Source organism: Quercus suber, unplaced genomic scaffold (assembly GCF_002906115.3).
Source record: "Quercus suber isolate HL8 unplaced genomic scaffold, Cork oak 2.0 scaffold_24, whole genome shotgun sequence".
In the NCBI taxonomy this organism is placed as follows: domain Eukaryota; kingdom Viridiplantae; phylum Streptophyta; class Magnoliopsida; order Fagales; family Fagaceae; genus Quercus; species Quercus suber.
This window is the reverse complement of record NW_027069489.1, coordinates 1,006,914-1,025,907: the sequence shown is the minus strand read 5'-3', so window position 1 is coordinate 1,025,907 and position 18,994 is coordinate 1,006,914. Positions and strand designations below refer to the sequence as shown.

Here is an 18,994-nt window from a genome sequence, read left to right as displayed (position 1 = left end):
AGACAATGAAAAGTTTCTAATTCCAAACAGTCATTAAGAAATACCTTAGGCTCTATCTTTCTTAATACAACAAACATAAAAATAAATCAAACAAAAAAGTTGGGTCCCTTTCCCTTCCCTCTGTTTCTTAATACATTATTCTTATTCATCAAACCAAGAAGTTGCATTAGTTTAACTATTGATTTACTTGCGTCTTTACTTCTCATATGTATTCAATATAATAGCATAATAAATCAAGGTATATTGTATTCAACAAGAAAACTTTGCAAATAATTTCATTGCCTGAATCTACCTATTTCTATAAAAACTAATTAGAAGAATCAAAAGGAAAAATATCTTGAATCTGCCTTTGAAATAATTAATGAAGTGAGGAAAAAAATAACACAAACACATGGCTGGCCTGAGAGAAGGTAACGTCTTTGGTGAAAAACAGCCCTAATTTTCTTCTTTCCTTTAGATTTTACAATAACACTGGAGTTGGAAAATTGTGGTGAATACCAAGAGAGCAACAAGAGTGTGCTATCTGTCTTTACCCCACAAAATAATCGTGAGTGTGCTATATGTTGCATGTATCTTCTTTGATCTAGACAATGCCACAGTTTCTCCTCACCAATAAACTACAAAGTCCAACAACTTCATCGTATCCAGTATGGGGCAACTAGGAGAAATAAGAATCACAAATTGCTGAACTTAAATGAAAGCATATATGCCAATGAATTTAAAAAACGAAAAACGAAATATAAAGCTACAAAAAAAATCTGAACAAGGGAGAAAGATATCGGTGACTTACAAAAAATTTAGCTGTACAGATTCATCAAAGCCACCACTTTCACTGGGATTGCTCTCCCTTGCAATTAGAGTTACATTCACAAACGTGGAATGAGTCTTTCAATTAGATTAGAGGTACCTTCTCCACTTGTTCCATTCTCATCCCTATCATACTCATCATGGCTTTCACTCAGTTTTGGTATCTTTTGTTAAATCTTCCAAATCATCCTCATAAGGAGTGATAGCACAGCTATTGCCGCTGCTACACCCACTCATGGTTTGGTTCAGATCTTTAATGTCTTGCTGGAATATCAAACGACCCCCGCATTTTGTGACCTCTAATCTTGGACCGTAGATTTCAAATCTAATCTCAATTTGACCGAATCCATTAGCATCTATTTGACTCCAATATTCTTTCAATTCCTGATTGAATAATTTATGGGGATGGTAATGCAGTTTAAGATGATACGATTCAATCTTACCAAATTCTTCCGTAAAATGAAAGTTAGATATCATTTGGCTTTCATATCCATTGGCTTTCAAGTAACACAAAATATAATGCGTATACCTAGAACCTCCACCCAGATTAGATGCTAAAGGAAGTTGATGATGTGGGTGGAGTACAAAAAGTGCACACACAGCAACTCCCTTCAATTTATTACATAATAAATTTGAAGGCACTTGCAAATTCACTGAAGTTCCCACACTTTGATGGCTAAACCATTTTGGAATTTCTCCTCCAGGAATTACAATTCTATAAGCTATATCTCCCTGAAACATACAAAATTACAAAATCATTATATTTAGAACCTCACAGGTAAGAGAGAGAGAGAGAGAGAGAGAGAGAGAGAGAGAAAGAGAGAGAGAGAGAGAGAAAGAAAGAGAGAGAGAGAGAGAGAGAGAGAGAGAGAGAGAGACCTTAAATTGAATGTGATGTTTTAGTGTTGTTAAAAATATGTCATTGTAGTCTTCATTGTAAATCAATTTAACACAATTAAGAAGGCTGAGGTTCCAAAAACACAATTGATAAGGACCATACGGTAATATTTCCAGTGATGTACAACCTTCTGCATCAATACGCCCAATATTTAATGGAAGCTCTGGCAAAGATCGAAGATGTGTGCAACCACTTAGAAAAAGAATCTTCATATTAGATAGTTGAGTGGTACTCTCAGGAAGACAAACAAAATCATTTCCCTTAAGAACTAAATATTTTATAGAGGACAAACAACCAAGATCATTAGGGATTTCCTGAAGATTGCAATAACTTAGATCCAATTCGGTCAAAGACCATAAATCAGAAAGAGAACGCACTAACATGCCCATGGGATCTTCTACTCTTCTTTTTCGCATCAAAGAAAAACTGATGAGTTTTTTTGATGATATAGATGATAAGCCTTCACATCCACGAAGAGATAGTACTTTGAGATTTTTTAAGAGAACAAACGAAGAAGGTAATTCTATTATAGCAGTTTCACTCACATCTAGCTCTTCAAGACCTTTGATATTCCGTAAATTCTCTGGCAGCTCGTTAATTTTTGAGCAGCCGGACAAAGTGAGAATTTTTAGAGACATCAAATAACAACAAACATTTGGAAGACTTGAAAGGTTTTTGCAGTCTCTTAGATCTAATTTAGTAAGGCTAGTTAAATGCTCCATTGACAACGGTAGTTCTTTTATGGCAGTCTCGTTCAAATAAAGTTCCAACAAACTTGACATATTTCCCTCAACTTCTGGAAACTTCTTTAGTCTTGAACAACCAGAAAGAATAAAAATTTCAAGAGATTCCAAGTTGATCTTGGGTGGAAGGCTCTCAAGGCACTTGCAACCAGTTAGATCTAATCGAATAAGCCATTTGAGATTTCCAAGAGATGCATGAATCTTAGATAGTCTTATACAACGTTGAAGAATCAACTGCTTCAAATTTGGGACTCCACTAAAATTCAAGGTCTTGATCAAGTTTTGAGAGTCACTGAGGTCTATAAGCTTTAACTCATCTAAAATCTGTTATAAACCAATAAATAATTAGATAAAGTCAAGCCTTAATGAAAAGGAATATAATACACATTTGCATAAGTAATAATCTTACCAAATTTCCTTTCCATAGTTGTTTGATGCTGCTACAATGCATTCTTAATTCAACAAGTTTGTTTGGTTGGAAATTGGTTGGTAGGCATTTTAAATGATATCCATGCCATTCAATAACACGTAACTCATTAGAAAGATAGCTGAGGCCTTTTGGAAATTGCATTTTACCCCTATTGAGGTCTTTTGGATGTTTCACAGTACCATTTATGAAGTCTTCTGGAAGTTTCTCATTACCAATTTTAAGCAATCTCAAATTTTTCATCTTTGAGAAGGTTTCAGCACTCAAGTGTTCCACTTTTTGAATAGGTAGATTTAGCATTATGCCTTCAACTACCTCTGCTCCCTAATAAACAAAAACAATGAATTTGGAATAATTGGTAAAAAATCTTAGAAAATTTTATAGTAATATATATATATATATATATTTATTTAAATTCAAGTTTATACTAGTCAACTTACAGTATTATTCTTCAATACATGAAGGACATCCTTATAAATCCACAATCTACTACGTCTACCAGGCTCTTTAGGGGATTCACGACGAACAATATCTTGACCCATATCTTGCAGCAAATCATGCATCCACAAAATTCCGTGGTCATCAATGGTTATGAGAGATTTGTCCATAAGAACACCAATATTGTAGTCTAGATAATAACAAAAACTTTCTAGTATATCTCTTATACAATCTTTGTTCTCACCTTTGAAAAAACATGCAATATCTAGAAACAATCCTTTTTGCGAATTTGTAAGCCCATTAAAACTTATTTGAAGTATATCCAAGATGTCTCTATTAGGTTCATCTTTTAGTTTATCTAGGGCACTTTTCCATTCATTCATTCTTTTAGCAAACAACGAAGAACCTAAAACTTTAAGAGCTAAAGGAAGGCCTTTAGCATAGTTCACAAAGTCCTTAGACAAATCCACATAATTTTCTTCAGGATAGGGTTTCTTAAAAGCGCTCCAACTAAACAGCTCCAAAGATTCATCATCATTCAACCCTGTAATGTTATATACATCATCCACTCCATTTCTTTTCAAGAGTTGACTATCTCTACTTGTTAGAATAATTCTACTCCCTGGACCAAACCAATCATGTCTCCCTGCTAATGCTTTTAGTTGTTCATCTCCATCCACATCATCAAGAACAATAAAAACATTTTTATTACATAGTGTATTCCTTATAATATTGATTCCCTCACAAACATTCCATATGTTTATTTCACTTTCCATAAGGATCTTAGACAGAAGTTGTTTTTGTAAAGAAACTAGACCTTGATTTTTAGTTTCATCTCTAACATTGGCAATAAAGCAACTAGCTTCAAAGTTACTAGAAATTCTTCGATAAATTTCTTGTGCAAGAGTTGTTTTGCCCATTCCCCCCATCCCACATATCCCAACAAGACAAACATCACCCAATTCTTCACTCAAGTATGAATCTAATATTTCCTCCACACAGGAGTCCATTCCAACAAGGTCCTCAGAAGCATTTGAGAGTTTGTGACACAACTCATTAAATATCCTTGTAATGATTTTTTGGATAACCATTGATTCATGACTGCAGAGAAAATAGCAAAACAATAATTTTGATGACACAGAGCTAGCCACATGTAGAGACAAAACATTCATCATAAACATAATCTTAGCTTTGATTGACCACATAAATAGTGCCTAAATGCCTAATTATATTTAGAAATTCATTTCTATGTATTATGGGGGCAATTTTAGAGCTATTAAGGGCCAAATTTGTTGCAAAGTTGTAAAGTATATACTTTGCATGACTAGAATCTAGTCCTACTAGGTTTAGAATAGGGTTAGTCAAGGTTATACTACAAATACTTATATATTCTCTTATCAGGTAGCCTAGTAAAAAAGTTTAAGTGATAATAAATAAACTTTGAAAAAGAAAAAAAAGAGTTTACCATAACTAGCATTATTTTAAAGAAATTCATATCTATCCTTTAAATCCCATCCAACAAGATTAGCAACTTTTATCAAAGTAGCTTTCCATGTTTGTACATTTTCTGTGTTATCCTTGAAACTCTCTTCATGTTTAGCAAAGCTGTTAGGACATATGTGATTCACTTGTTAGGAACATATGTTACTATTTTATGTAATTGGCTAATCTTTTGACAAAACGCACTTTACTTGTATTTGGATAGATCTAGGATATGTTTAATACTTCAAGAAATCTTGTTTCAAGATCAAGTGTTAAAGTCACGCAAGCCTGTCCAATATTCAAGCTGAAAAGTGCAAGTTCATTAAAGCTCAATAGCTAGCTTGACAGTTAGTATCTATCAAGCTTGAAGAGCTGTTCCAGCCCCGTGGCTCGACAGCTGCTCAACAGATGGCTATCTGTCGAGGTTTATGAAAAATAGAATTTCAGTTCTGTTTTGACTCTAATCCATGATTATGTGTTTGGGCTTTCTTTTCTCACAACCCTAGACATATAAAAAGATTATTTTAAGGGCCGTCAAAGAGGACACAAGTTGCACAAGTGTTGAGCAAAGTTTGTTTAAGCAAATTGTGACCAGAGATAAAGTTTTTCCCTAGTTCATCATTATTGTGAAGAAGTTGATGTGTTTGTACACCGTAGGGTTTTGTGACCAAGCATCTTCTTGATCTTCATCGTCTGGATGAACTGAAGAACTTTGCAGCTAACAACCTTCTCTAGTTGGTGATTGAAGTTGCGTACTAGGATCCGCGCAATTGGTTAGTTACGTACTGGGAGCCGTGCATTACAAGGAGAGATTGTCACTACAGAACAAGTCCAATTGGGTATTGGGGTAAGGGTTCAACTGTAGGTTGGTATAAGGTACTAGGATTCCTTTACTTGTAACCGCTTGTTATGATAATAATGGATTCTCGCGAGTGGTGACCTTAAAATCACTCGATGGGGTTTTTGCTGTGTTGGTTTTTCCCATTCGTAAACAAATTACCGTGTCAATTTAATTTCCACTACACTTAATTTAATTAGTGATTTGTTTGTGCTACCACGGGCTTTGCATGTCTAAGAGCCAAGACAAAGGGAAGAAGGATGCTAGGAATGGCAGTCAGTACACTATTCCCTTATGACCAAAGTGCTTTAGTTGTCAAGGCTTCGATCACATGAAATAAGAGTGCCCTACTTATCTCAAGAACATTGGAAAAAGCAAGGCACTTGCTACTACCTTAAGCGACATTGAGCCTAAGAATGACTCCGATAATGAGGATGATGGAATCCTAAATGCCTTTATTGCCACCGTAAATCCTACTAAAGGGATTGTTGAAGATGTGGATGAAATGGAAGAATTGGTGAAGTCTAAGTTTGAGAAGATGGATGAACAAGATGACATCCATACAGCCTATGCAAAGTTATACAAGGTATCAGAAAAGTATGAGAAGTTGTATAGGTTGGCCACCGAGAAGCTTAGTGATGTGGAGCTTGAGCGAGAAGAAATCTCTACAAAGTTTGATGAAGCCAATCAGACTATTGGAGCATTGAGATTTGAGAATAATTTCTTAGCTGAGAAGACCAAGAAGCTTGAGGTAGAACTGTTCCAAGTCAGAGCCCAGCTGGAAAGGACTTCAAGCGCTAAGCTCAATGAGATGCTCAATCTTCAGAAATCTACTTCCAATCAAACTGGTTTAGGGTATGATTTCTCTTCTCCTAGTATTGCTTCTACTAGTGCTACTATTTTTTTTCCTTCTGCTAATAATATTGAAGCTGAAAACAATGATGTTAAAAAAAAATTAGCTAGTGAGAACATAGGCAAGGGTAAATCTATCTTATGAGCACCCCTTAAGCTTGATAAAAAAAAGAGATTAAACACCCTAGGGCTAAGAAGGGAAACTCTCAAAAGCCTAAGCAAAAAAAGCAACATTTTTGTCATTACTGTAGAGCAGCTGGACATACTTAACCAAATTGCTACAAGTGGCTAGCCACTCAAAAGAGCAATAGCATGATCGCGTCGGGAGATCAAAATCAGTTTCCATCCTCTTTTGCTCCTCTTGGAGATTTTCTCAAAGCCCTCATATTCCTTTCGAACTTGAATGGTTTTAACTCTTCCCCCTCATAGCCGAATCAAGGGTTTGCTAGACGGAAAGGTTCTTCCATGGTATGGAAGGAAAAGGGCTCCAAGTGATTTTGTCACTTTTTCTCTCTCTCCACTTTGTGTTTTGGTTTTGCATTACTTGTGTGTTTTGCTTTTTAGTTTTGAGTCAGTCTAGTTTTATGCATTACTTCGTTTTGTTTAACATGTTTTTGTTTGTTTATTTTTCAGTTTTGTTTTACTTTGTTTTTCATAAAAATAAAAATAAAAAATTGAAAAATCAGAAAAATACAAAAACAGTGTGTGTTTGTGTACATTGGTACTTGTGTACTTTTGATGGCCATTGAAACAAAGTTTTCTAAACTTTGTATCTTTTGTAGCTTAGATTAGCATCTTTATGCACAACTAAGCAAGTGAGCTGTGTGACTCGAGTTTGTGATGAGTAAGATTAAATGATATCTTGTACTTAACACTCATATCACTCTTTTTTACGGGAATGACTAGAAAATTTTAAGAGAAAGGCATAAATAACCATCTCACCACTGTTGCCCGCCAATCATGAAATGACATCTGTATGCTTCGACATAGCAAAAGTGCAATGTCAAAATCTTAACATCATTGGGTATTTCTTTTCTCTCTCCTATATGTCTGTGTATGATATGCTTATTAAAAGAAAAATATGCAAAGACAAATAAAAGTAAAAAGATCAAAATGCTTTATGTATGATTGTAAGTGACTATTCTAGGAAATGTGGGAGTTATAGGATGTACCTCAAAAGTGATAGTCTCCATCAAACAGCTATGATTGTGTGTGAGTTAAAGTAATTTTCTCATATCTCAAATCATCATAACATGTAGACACTTCTGCAATCTTGCAATGTTTTTCACAACACAACACGCAATATTCTTTGCTACTCTTAATACATGTGTAGGTACAATGTGATTTGGCTATCACAATGAATACATGTGTTATTGTATGCTCACTAAACTGTCTTAACTTATTTTTGAAATATAAAATTAGTTAGACTTGTTTAGTGTGTGTGTGTGTGTGTGTGTGTTTTGAAATCTATGTGTTTAACATTTTTCATGTTGAGAGATGTTTTTGAGAGATTAAATTGTTGTTTGGATTCTTGGTTGAGTTGCATTTTTGATTGCATTCATGTCTATGTTTCTCTCTTCTTTGAAAAATTGTTTTTAAGCAATCTCGACAGCTTCTTGACACCTCACGACACCTGGCTTATCTATCGAGCTCTTTAGCTTCTTCTAATTGCGATCTTGATAGCACCTCGATCCATCGAGAAAGTTTCTGTCTCCTCGATAGATGCTCGATAGCTCCTCGATCCATCAAGCTTCTTTTTGCTATGGACACCTCTAGACACCTGCTCAATAGCTGCATCTATCATATTTTAAACCTCAATAGCTCTCGATCTGTTGAGATTTATGAAGCTGCTATATAAGCCTTCCTCGCAATTTAGATCTCATTTCTCTTGATCTCTTTCGACAGTTTTTGACCTCTCACCTTCCCAAACCTCTCTCCCTCACTCAAATTTTCTTTCCCACTCATTTTTTGGTCTCAAGATCTACTTCTCTCTCTGGTATGATTCTTTTTCATCCCTTTATCATGCATTTCACATCTTTTGACCTAGAATTTGGGGTTGTTTTGAAAATTTTGGGAATTTTCAAAATTTTTGAGGTTTTTGTAAAATTTTTAGGATGGGTTTGTGTTTAAATGGTTCTAAATCATCATCCATTGCATTTCATGAGCATTTTAACTATATTGTCATTCATTTTAGATGTGTGCTCTATATGGTGTCTCCTTGTGTGCTGCTAGGATTGGATTGGGTTGAGCCCATGATGTCTTTACTATTGCATATCACATGCTCATGCATTTTCATGCATACGTACCTTACATTCTCTATATTCTTTTATATTGATTGTATTTGGTGCTTTTCTGCATGTTTCTCTCTCCCTCTCTCTCTCTCTCTCTCTCTCTCTCTCTCTCTCTCTCTTGTTTATGTTAGTTGCGTCATGGCACCTAAACATAAATCTACTCCGTCCCGGAACCCTTTTCATCCGGGGCATCCACTTCTTCTGACCCTACTCCCTTATCTGTCCAGTTCCATGATGAGAAGGCCAAATTGGACTTCTTTGAGAACTTTTCTAGACAAGGCGTTCATTCGGAACGCCAAGTCATTTTTTCGGACTTCTCCGACACTAACCTACCCACTGTCATTCACAGTCGAGGTTGGGAGCACTGTGTAACGTCCTGGTCACTTGTCCATATATGCTAATACAGGAGTTCTACTCCAACATGCATGGATTTAATTATTCAATACCTCTTTTGTTACTCGCGTTTGAGGTACGCACATCATGGTCACTCCGGATATTGTATCCGAGGTGCTCCATGTCCCGAGGGTAGAGCATCCTGACTACCCCAGTTATGATCGTCTGAGAACTATGTCCAAAGACGAGCTCATATCTTCTTTTTGTGAGCGTCCCTCTGATTGGGGTGATCGTTAGTTTACTTCTTGTACGGCCTTTGTTAAAGGTCCTCGATTTCTTAACATGGTTATGACTTCTATTTTAAATCCCTTATCTCATTATAACTCCATTATAGAGCCCCGTGCTCAATTTTTGCTTTCTCTTTTAGAGCATCTTACTATAGATTTTTCCTCTCATTTTATTCTTTCCATCATAGATGTATATAGGGATACGGCAACCCATGATAAGCTCATCTTCCCTTCGGCTATCAAGGGGATTTTTCCGACCACTTCCATGTTATGTATGCCATAGACGCTGCTATCATTAAACGGAGCAAGGCACAGCTACGTTTGAGGCGGTCCGGGTCAGCAGCTCCTCCCACTCCTTCAACTCCATCCACCTCCACTCCCTTTTCTTCTGCAGAAGGTGTGACTCTTGATACGATCATGGTGCAGTTTCAGTGCATGGATGCTCACCTTGACACTCTTAGTGATGAGTTGTGTCAGGTGAACACCTGTGTTGGCCGTATTGCCAAACGGCAAGCTCACCTTGGTGGCTTTGTGGAGTCTCCCTCTCCTCCTCTCGAGGCATCCGAGGACGATGATGACTCCGACGATGATGACGATAATAAGGAAAGAGATGCTAGCTCTTCCAGTGCTGACGAGATGTCTACTTAATACTCTTACCCTTTGTCACTCATGACAAAAAGTGGGAGTATTTTTGGTTATAAGAGTAGTCATACTCATAGGGGGAGGGTTAGTATAGGAGATTTTTGTTCGGGAATGTATATTGAGGGATGTAGTGAAGACTTTATGTATATTTTTCTAATTTTTTTTTTCTATTTTTAGATACATTGTTCATGTACCTTAGATCTTGTGATCATATTGTGATAGCAAACCTTGTACTTGTTGATATATATACATTTGAGGTTGTTATTACAGTTCTTTCACCTATCTTTACATGTGTTGCTTCTTTTCTTTCTTTATACACATGTTTCTTATTTCTTGTATGCAATCTTATATTTCTGTTTCACACTAAGATGCCTTGATGAGTTTTGTTTTAAAGTGTTTCAAAAATACAGGTTGTCAAAGTCTACTTGTCATAAACTCTCTTCTTGCAAAAATTTTCAAAAGTTTGTGTTAAGATAGATTTTATTGTTTTCAACAAGTGAATATGAGTTAAGTGATTTATGACTTCTCTCATATCTCATTTGTTTGTTGTTGTTTTGTCACAGATTGCCAAAGGGGAAGATTGTTAGGACATATGTGATTCAATGTTAGGAACATATGTCAACATTTTATGTAATTGGCTAATCCTCTGACAAAATACACTTTATTTGTAATTGGGTAGATCTAGGATGTGTTTAATGCTTCAAGAAACAAGTTTTCAAGTTTAAGTGTTAAAGCCATGTAAGTCTATCCAAGAATCAAGTGAGAAAGTGTAGGATTTTTTAAAGCTCGACAGCTAGCATCTATTGAGATTTAAAAGCTACTGAAGCTCGAGGCTCGACAGTTAGCTCGATAAATGGCTATCTATCAAGGTTTATGAAATTCAGCTTTTCAAGCTGATTTTCATCCAATCTGTGAATGTATGTTTGAGCTATCTTTTCTCACAACCCTAGACATATATAAGGATTATTTTAAGGGCTGTAAAAAGTGACACAAGTTGCACAAGAGCAAATTCCACTAGTGTGAAGAAGAGTGTGACCGGAAACCTTGTTTGCCCTAGTTCTTGAAGAAGCTACTATATTTGTGCACCACAGGGTTTTGTGACCAAGCAACTTTATGATCTTCATCATGTGATAAACAGAAGAACTTTGTAGCCAACATCCTTCTCAAGTTGGCGATCAAGTCGCGTACTGGGATTCTCGCAATTGGTTAGTCACGTATTGGGAGCCGTGCATTGAAAAGCAGAGATTGTCACTACAGAACAAGTCCAATTAGGTATTGGGGTAAGTGTTCAACTGTAGATTGGTATAAGGTACTGGAATTCCTTTACTTGTAACTACTTGTTTTGATAATAGTGGATTTTCAGGAGTGGTGACTTTAAAATCACCCGGTGAGGGCTTTTGACATGTAGGTTTTCCCCATTCGTAAACAAATCACCTTGTCAATTTAATTTCCACTGCATACTTAGTTTAATTGGTGATTTGTTTGTGCTACCACACATATTGCATGTTAATTTGATTAATTAATAAACTTGGCTAATTAATCAATTAATTTATTATAAGGGGTCAATACATTCTTGGCCTATCATCCTCAACAATCCAGTCACAATAGCTTGTGGTCATGAGAGGCAGAGCTTGGGGTCTTTGGCCATGGGTGGGTTCATGGGAGATCAAAGAGACAAAGAATGAGAGAAATCAGAGAGACAGAGAGTAAGAGAACTCAACAGATCTAGAAAGTTAGAAACCCAAAAACTCCCACCAAAAATCAAACTTTGAAAACCAAAACCCATTAACGAAGGTGCTCCTTGATAAACTGTGACTTTGTGGTGGTTTTACACAGCTTGAAGAGTTGTTTATGGAGGGAGGGTGGGAGGAAGAGGGAGGGAGGGAAAGCATGTGGGCGGATGAAAGTATGAAACTGAAAGCAAAAGAAAAAGAATTCCCCGAAACACAACCACTCCATTGATGCTGACGTTACTTTTAAACACAACCACTCCATCATTTCATCAAGTCTTCAAAACTCTCATCTAATATGCTTCAAAAGTATGAAACCAAAAGAAAAAGAGGCTGCTTCAATTTTTTCTTTTCTTGTTTGTTTCCATCAATGTCCCAGAAGAGTTGTTTAAAGATTTTTTTTTTTTTTTTTTTTAAGTTACTTTAATTAGATATAAAAATTAGAATAATTAAATTTTAAAAAATTAGAAATTGAAATTTAAAAAAAAAAAAAATTTGTGATTAATTTAAATGCTAACGTGGAATTTTTAAAATCAAATAAATTTTATTATTATTATTTATTAGTCACATTAGCATTTATTGTGCAAACAGTACACTCCGTTTACTAGGTAGGAATTTTTGCTAGTGGGTTGACGGGAATGACAAAAATAAATGTGACTTTCTGTTTAAAGGGACTGAGGTAGGTACAAAATCAAGTTAGGAACCAAACTAAGATTAGGCCTAAAATGTAGAGATTAAAAATGCATTTTCACTTTAAAGATAATGCTTTCCAAAACCTATGATTTCATGTTATGTTTCTCAAAGGAGACTTTTAACATGCTATGAAGCTTATGATTCGTGTTTCCATAATAAATTTGATCACATGTTATAATTCAAGAAAGTTTATATCATGTATTATGCAAATTCATGAAACCATTTTAGCATGAACTCAGTTTGTAAGCAAGTCATATTCATGTGAAAATTATTTTGTTTATCATGCATTCCATGCATGTTATTAAATGCTCGTGCCACACGTACATCCCTTACTAAGCAAGTGGAAAACTCACCCCTCTAACATTTTTAGTTAGCAGATACCCTTTTGCAGCTCAAAGTAGAGGCTAGTTTTGGGATGGTACATAACTACAGTTAGCTATGTGGTAGAACAAGTTTAGTTCTGTAATGTAACTCTGTTGGGCAGTTTATTGTGATGTTGTACCAAAAATTTGGGGTTGTAATGATATTTATGATGGGAGATTAAATTCTATAAGGACGTGGTGTAAAACCCATGTTTTACCCCTCCAATCCCAACATAACACATCATCTTATGACATATTTAAGAATAAACACAATCACACTCAATCAATTCTAATACCCATATATAAATCCAACCAAATTGAGAATCTATTGAGATGTTATTAGGTGTGGTAGGATGTATTGAATTTTAATAAATTTTAAGTAAAATGCTAATGTGGCAATCATTTATTGAATGGTGTAAAACATAGGTTTTACACTCCATCCTTATAGAATTTAATCTCTTTATGATGGTATTAGTCTTTCAGTGTTATGCATTTTGGTGTTAATGTAAACTACGGAGATGCAACAGTATGTATGTGATGTTATCGCTTCCTATAGTTGGACTACGCTGTCCATGTTGTGAGATTAGCAAATAAAATTAAAGCAATCTATTAAAAGAAAAAGAAAAAATTCATAGTCAAGTTAGTTGGTTTGTATTAATATCAGAATTAGGGTTGGTATTAGCATGCCAGTACGATTAAATACATGGTTTGGATTTGGGTTGTGACAATATATGTATCTAATTGTGGATATTCTTAATTGTATACATGAGTTTTAAGCTAGTATAGTATAAATAAAGGAGACAAAACATTCAAAATACAATCTTAGCTTCATGCAATAAAAAAAAAAAAAAAAATGCAATTCAAAAAGCTTAGGATATGTTTTGTAATCATTTTTATTTTTTGTTTTCAAGAAAACTTGTTTTTGGGAATAGAAAGAAAAAACAATTTTCTTGTATTTTCAAAATCAAAAATATGTTTGGTTAGTTGAAATGAAAAAATCTTGCGCGAGGAAAGAGAGAGATAAAAATATTGAAATTTGTTATTACTAGGATTAGAACTTTAGTGCTAACTCATTTAATGGAGTGAATTCATTAAATTAGTTTTCATTGGATTTTCAAAAATAGAAATTGAAAACAACCATTTTCTTGTTTTCACTTTTCTTCACAAATTAAATTTTGCAAACAATTTTTGTTTTCTATTCATTTTGGGTTGCCAAACAAGTTTCTAGTCTAAAAAATAGAAAACTATTTTTGGAAACAGAAAATAAGGGGAAAAAAAAATGTTACCAACCATGCCCTTATAATGTAGCACTGTAATTGAGGTTTAATTTGTTTAGCAGATCATTTAATCTAAGTGAGAACCAAATGTTTCTTTATGACTAACACAATTTAATAAGTTTTGAGTGTTCTTAATTTTATGAAATCATTTTTTTTTTTTTTTTTTTTACATTTTTGGGATTTCTATGTCATACTCCTTTTTTAATTTTCTTAAGTCTTCACAGTAAGAAAAAAGTTATAACAAATAGACCAATTGATGTACTCGCAGCCCCTGATGTCTTTAATATTGGAAACGTCGCCTCTCCCCTACAATTAAATTATTAAAAAAAAATTAACTACTCCTCAATGAGAGTCATAGTCATGGTTGTGGACGGTTTCAAATCATATCAATAGTCATTTAAAATTTACATTTTCAAAAAGTTTCTCATTTCTATATTCCAAAACGTAATTTGACAATAGCTCAGATTTTACAAGATTCTTGACTTTTATAATTACTTATTAAATTCTTCGTTTTAACATTACCTCAATATGTTTTTCATTTTCTATCTTGACAATTGATCTAACTCCTATTTTATTTAAATTTTAGATTTTCATGTTTATTTGTAATTTTTTGTCTACAAGATCTAAGTTTTTTTTGGAAAAAGCATTCCCCTTTTTGCCTACAAGATCTAAGTTTTTTTGGGAAAAAGCATTCCCCCTTATGTTTGGATTATTCACAATTTTCCCATTTTATCTCTAAAACCAATCAATTTTCATCTCTAGATTCGGGAAATGAACAAATACTTTCACTCTATTACTTTCTTAATTAAATTCAATGGAGTTTTTTCAAGAAGTTATTAGTTGTACATCACAAAGAAGAGAAAAAGTTGAGGAAAAAGTTAAGAATTGTAGTGTTATTTTCTTGGATTGTATTTTTAATCATTGTGACTCCATCAAATTTAAAAGTAACGGATTATGGATATTTGATTATTTTCCAAACATTAAAGAAAGAATACATTGGTTTTAAAGATAAGAGGGGGAATTGTAAACTACCCAAACATAAATAGGGAAAAATACTTTTTTCCCAATTTTTAATGATAATTCAATAATTAATTTATAAGGTAGATAGACCCCAATGAGAAGAAGGAAAAAAAAAAAAAAAAGATGCATGTATTATACCTGTTAGGTCTCTTCTGGCTAATTTTATGACAAATATTTTTGTATTTTGTTGATCTTAATTTTAATATGTTCATGTATTTTGTGGGGCTTTCATTTGTATTGGGTCGGTGAGGTAAAGTTGTCAAAGAGTTAAAATGAAAGTAAGTTGCTAAGGTATTTCACTCCTACGAACTTCGTGACAAGATGCGAACTTAGAGACAAAAGTTGAATTTGTAAAACAATTAACTAGTGTGTTTGTCCCTCTCATACAACACTTTGGAGGAGGGAACTTTAAAGAAACTGAGACAATTCTGTTTATGGACAAAGTTTAGCTACAAAATTAGTTGTAGCCTTAGGTTACATCCTTCCTCAATATCTTTTTATTGAAGGTGAATTTTGACAAATCCACAATTAAATTATATCTTCTTTTTATATCTTTCATGCTTGCAAAATTTTTAGAATGTTAAAAATCAATAGTTATGTCATTGTTAAATTGTTTAAATTGCAAGTTATTGTAGTTTAGAATTATGCATAAAATATAAGCTAGATCATATAGTAAATAATATCTAATTGACACAAAATTTGACATGTGTATTAAGAGAACATACAATTCAATAGTTAGATTTTCAAAATATGTAGTTGTGGGAGGGGAATCCAAGGATGGCACTTCTGCTAGGCTATGCTCAAGGAACATACGAGCTTAACTGAATGGTCGTAGGCTGTGTAACTTGAGAGGGATGGGAAGAGGAACTTGGTGGCCAGACCCATAGCGTATGAAGAAACCCCTTGGATATGGGCCTCTTGAGGTAGACAAGATGCATTCCACCCTAAGCTGGGAAGCATGAACCGAGGTAAGCAACAATAACAGGTATTTGAAAAAAGGAGGAGGGAAACTTCCAAGGGAAGCATCCATCTCCTCCGCATTAAATACCCTGCAACCACTATGTTAGCTGCATTAATGGCTGAATGACACCTGAACAGTGTCAAGACAACCTGTATTTCACTCAGTGCTGCCTCCAAAAGTAGGATGTGACAGGTATCTGGTGGGGAAATCAACCACCCTCCATGTGGGATTAAAAGGAGACCAATATAAAAGGAGGAGGGATCCAGTGAACAGGGATTGGGATCTAGAGATTAGAGAGAAGAAAAACTAAAACTTGTAACCTCTAAAGTGTAACAAGTTTCCTCGGCTAACCGATGATACATTAATATGCCTTTTTACTCTTGTTTTGCTTGTTAAATTTTACTTCTTTCCATTTGGACCCTTTCTTTGATTCATCCTGTTAGATAGGAAGTCTAAGTGTTGGTCTGCTGTTCCTATCTTTACAAATTAATTGTAGTGATNAGAGAGAGAGAGAGAGAGAGCATTGCTCATAGCTGTCTGATTATTTAGTTAAATATGTAATTATTAATTTATGACGTACCCAAGCGTCATGCACTAATACTATATAGTATTTACCACCACCCCAATAATGTAATGGCTGACACCACAAGTTGCCAGCACAATTGTAAAGCTAAGCTAGCCATTGAAATGATGATAATATCAAAAGTACAATATCGACCTTGCACTTATCAGCATGATTCGTTGGTTTGGGGCTCTTATTAATTTCCTCCATAGCTAGATTTGCAAGCTATATAGCTCGATCAAATTCTGAAAGCCAGCCTTTTATATATTACTTCTAGTTTTTGTACTCCAACAATTGTAAACAAACACAGTTTTGGCATTCATTGTTTATTTATTGGATTATAACCCAAAATACAAAATACAAAAAAAAAAAAAAAAAAAAAAAAAAAAAAAAAAGTATATATGGGATTAGAACCTACTTATTATAGACTTTGGAAATAACTACTAATTAAGTAGATGTCTAAACACATTTGTCTAGTAACGAGTCTTGTTACGCTTTTGAGATAAATAAGTATTAGACATTTTGAACTAAAAGGAGGCAAGAATTTGAATTGAGGCATTAAGGGTCAACTATAAATACCAAACCAATCACTTTAAAGAATGCGGATTAATTGCTAAGTTTGTGTCTTAACTTGTATATATTGAGTAAATCACTAATATACATATACTACCATGCTTCAAACTACCCAAAGGTTCTTTCAACCAGAGTCCAATTTGATATTATAATGTCCTAAGTTCATAATAGACATACAGGAGATAAACAGAAATCTACTCTGGTTTGATTGACTAGAAAAAGTAAATAATAATAATAATAATAATAATAATAATAATAATAATAGTAAATTTCCTGTTAGTCCATGAGAAAGTCAGCAAAATTTTAGTGTAGAAAATTACAATGTTGATAATAGTATGATTCAACAAAACAAAAAGATAATAGTATGAGCAATATTACTCAAGACAAATGTTACCTATCATGCAAATGTCATCCAGATATATGACCTAAGTCTTTCAAAGCAGCTTTCCACACTTGCACGTCTTCTGTGTTAACTCTGGTATCTTCCTCATGTTTAGCAAAGGCTTCAGCAAGAGTGCCTTTCTGGTTCCTTACGTCAGAAGGATCCACATGATAAAAGATAGGCAAAACTATCAATTTGGTCTTTTTCATGCATTCAAAAATTTTTGCTAGTTCAGTTAAGCACCACCTTGAAGAAGCATAGTTTGTTGAGAGAACGATAATAGCATACTTGGACTCTTCTATTGCTTTCAAGAGCTCTGAAGAAATATACTTTCCTCGTTCAAGTTTCTCATCATCCCGGAAAGTAATAATACCCTTTTGTTTCAAAGCAGTATAAAGATGATCTGTGAAATTCTTGCGGGTATCAACACCGCAAAAACTGAGGAACACATGGTATTTCCATCGAGGGCAAGAAGAAGAAGAAGGTGAAGAGGTTGAAGAGGGAGAGGAGGAAGTTGCTTGAGTGGCCATGGAAGCAATTGGTAACTTATAGCTTGTTAAGCGATATGTACCAGAGAGTGTTGCAGACTTAGAGAATGGGAGCAACAATATATAAGAGATTTTAAGGGGTGTTTGGTAGAGTAATTTGAGATGAGATTTTTGTAGTATTTTGAAATATATGTAGGTGGAAATGTGTGTAATGTTGTTTAAAATATAAAAATGTGAGTAGTTAAGAGACCAAACAGGCCTTAGCAAGGCTGAGTGAACTTCCAGGTGATCAGCTATGAACTTTTTTTATGGCTGAAGATCAGCTGCGAAGTTTCCCACTTGCTTTTGTTTTGTCTATCAAGTTGGCCATTTTCACACCATAAAGTCTGGTTATTTTTGTTTATCAAATATCAAGTTGGCCATTAATTGTTATTTACGCCCGTAGGGCCATGCGGACATATGGTAAGGCAAAAGCAACATATGCAAAACGACGTGGCCAGACAAGTTAGTGACATTTCATATTTGTCGTTGTTTTTTTGGACTTTCAAACCCAACAAAATTTGCTGCTTTTTCATGTGGGCTCCACCCTCTGCAGACCTTTTCTTATTCTTCTGTATTTTACTTTTACTACCAAACCAACTTTTGTTGCTATTTTCACGTGGGCTCCATTTGTGCCGACCTCCGTCTTATGCACAGAAAAATACTGGAAGCTTATCCAAAATTAAAATAAAAGGAAAACACCTGGAAGATAGAGAAGTGCCTCTTGCACACGGAATAATAGAAATTTCACTCAAATATGTTATAAAATTGAGTACTGTTAGGGTATATATATTTTCACTTGTTAAGAATATATGTCACTTATTCATGTAAATTGGCTAATCCTTTGAGAAAACGCACTCTACTTGTAA

The 18,994-nt window shown here is 34.5% G+C and overlaps 2 protein-coding genes across 2 annotated transcripts; both read right to left on the bottom strand.

Annotated features, from left to right (window-relative positions):
• Positions 1–1,748: 1,748 nt before the first annotated feature.
• LOC111986846 (disease resistance protein RUN1-like) lies at positions 1,749–4,404 on the bottom strand. Its single transcript, XM_065766749.1, has 4 exons — positions 3,316–4,404; positions 2,858–3,199; positions 1,833–2,772; positions 1,749–1,771 (listed from the first exon to the last, which is right to left on the bottom strand). Exons 1-4 carry the CDS (start codon positions 4,402–4,404, stop codon positions 1,749–1,751), a joined length of 2,394 nt encoding a protein of 797 aa, XP_065622821.1.
• Positions 4,405–17,624: 13,220 nt separating this feature from the next.
• Positions 17,625–18,128, bottom strand: LOC111986847 (TMV resistance protein N-like). Its single transcript, XM_065766738.1, has one exon. The coding sequence runs from the start codon at positions 18,126–18,128 to the stop codon at positions 17,625–17,627; it is 504 nt and encodes a 167-aa protein (XP_065622810.1).
• Between the last annotated feature and the right edge of the window lie 866 nt (positions 18,129–18,994).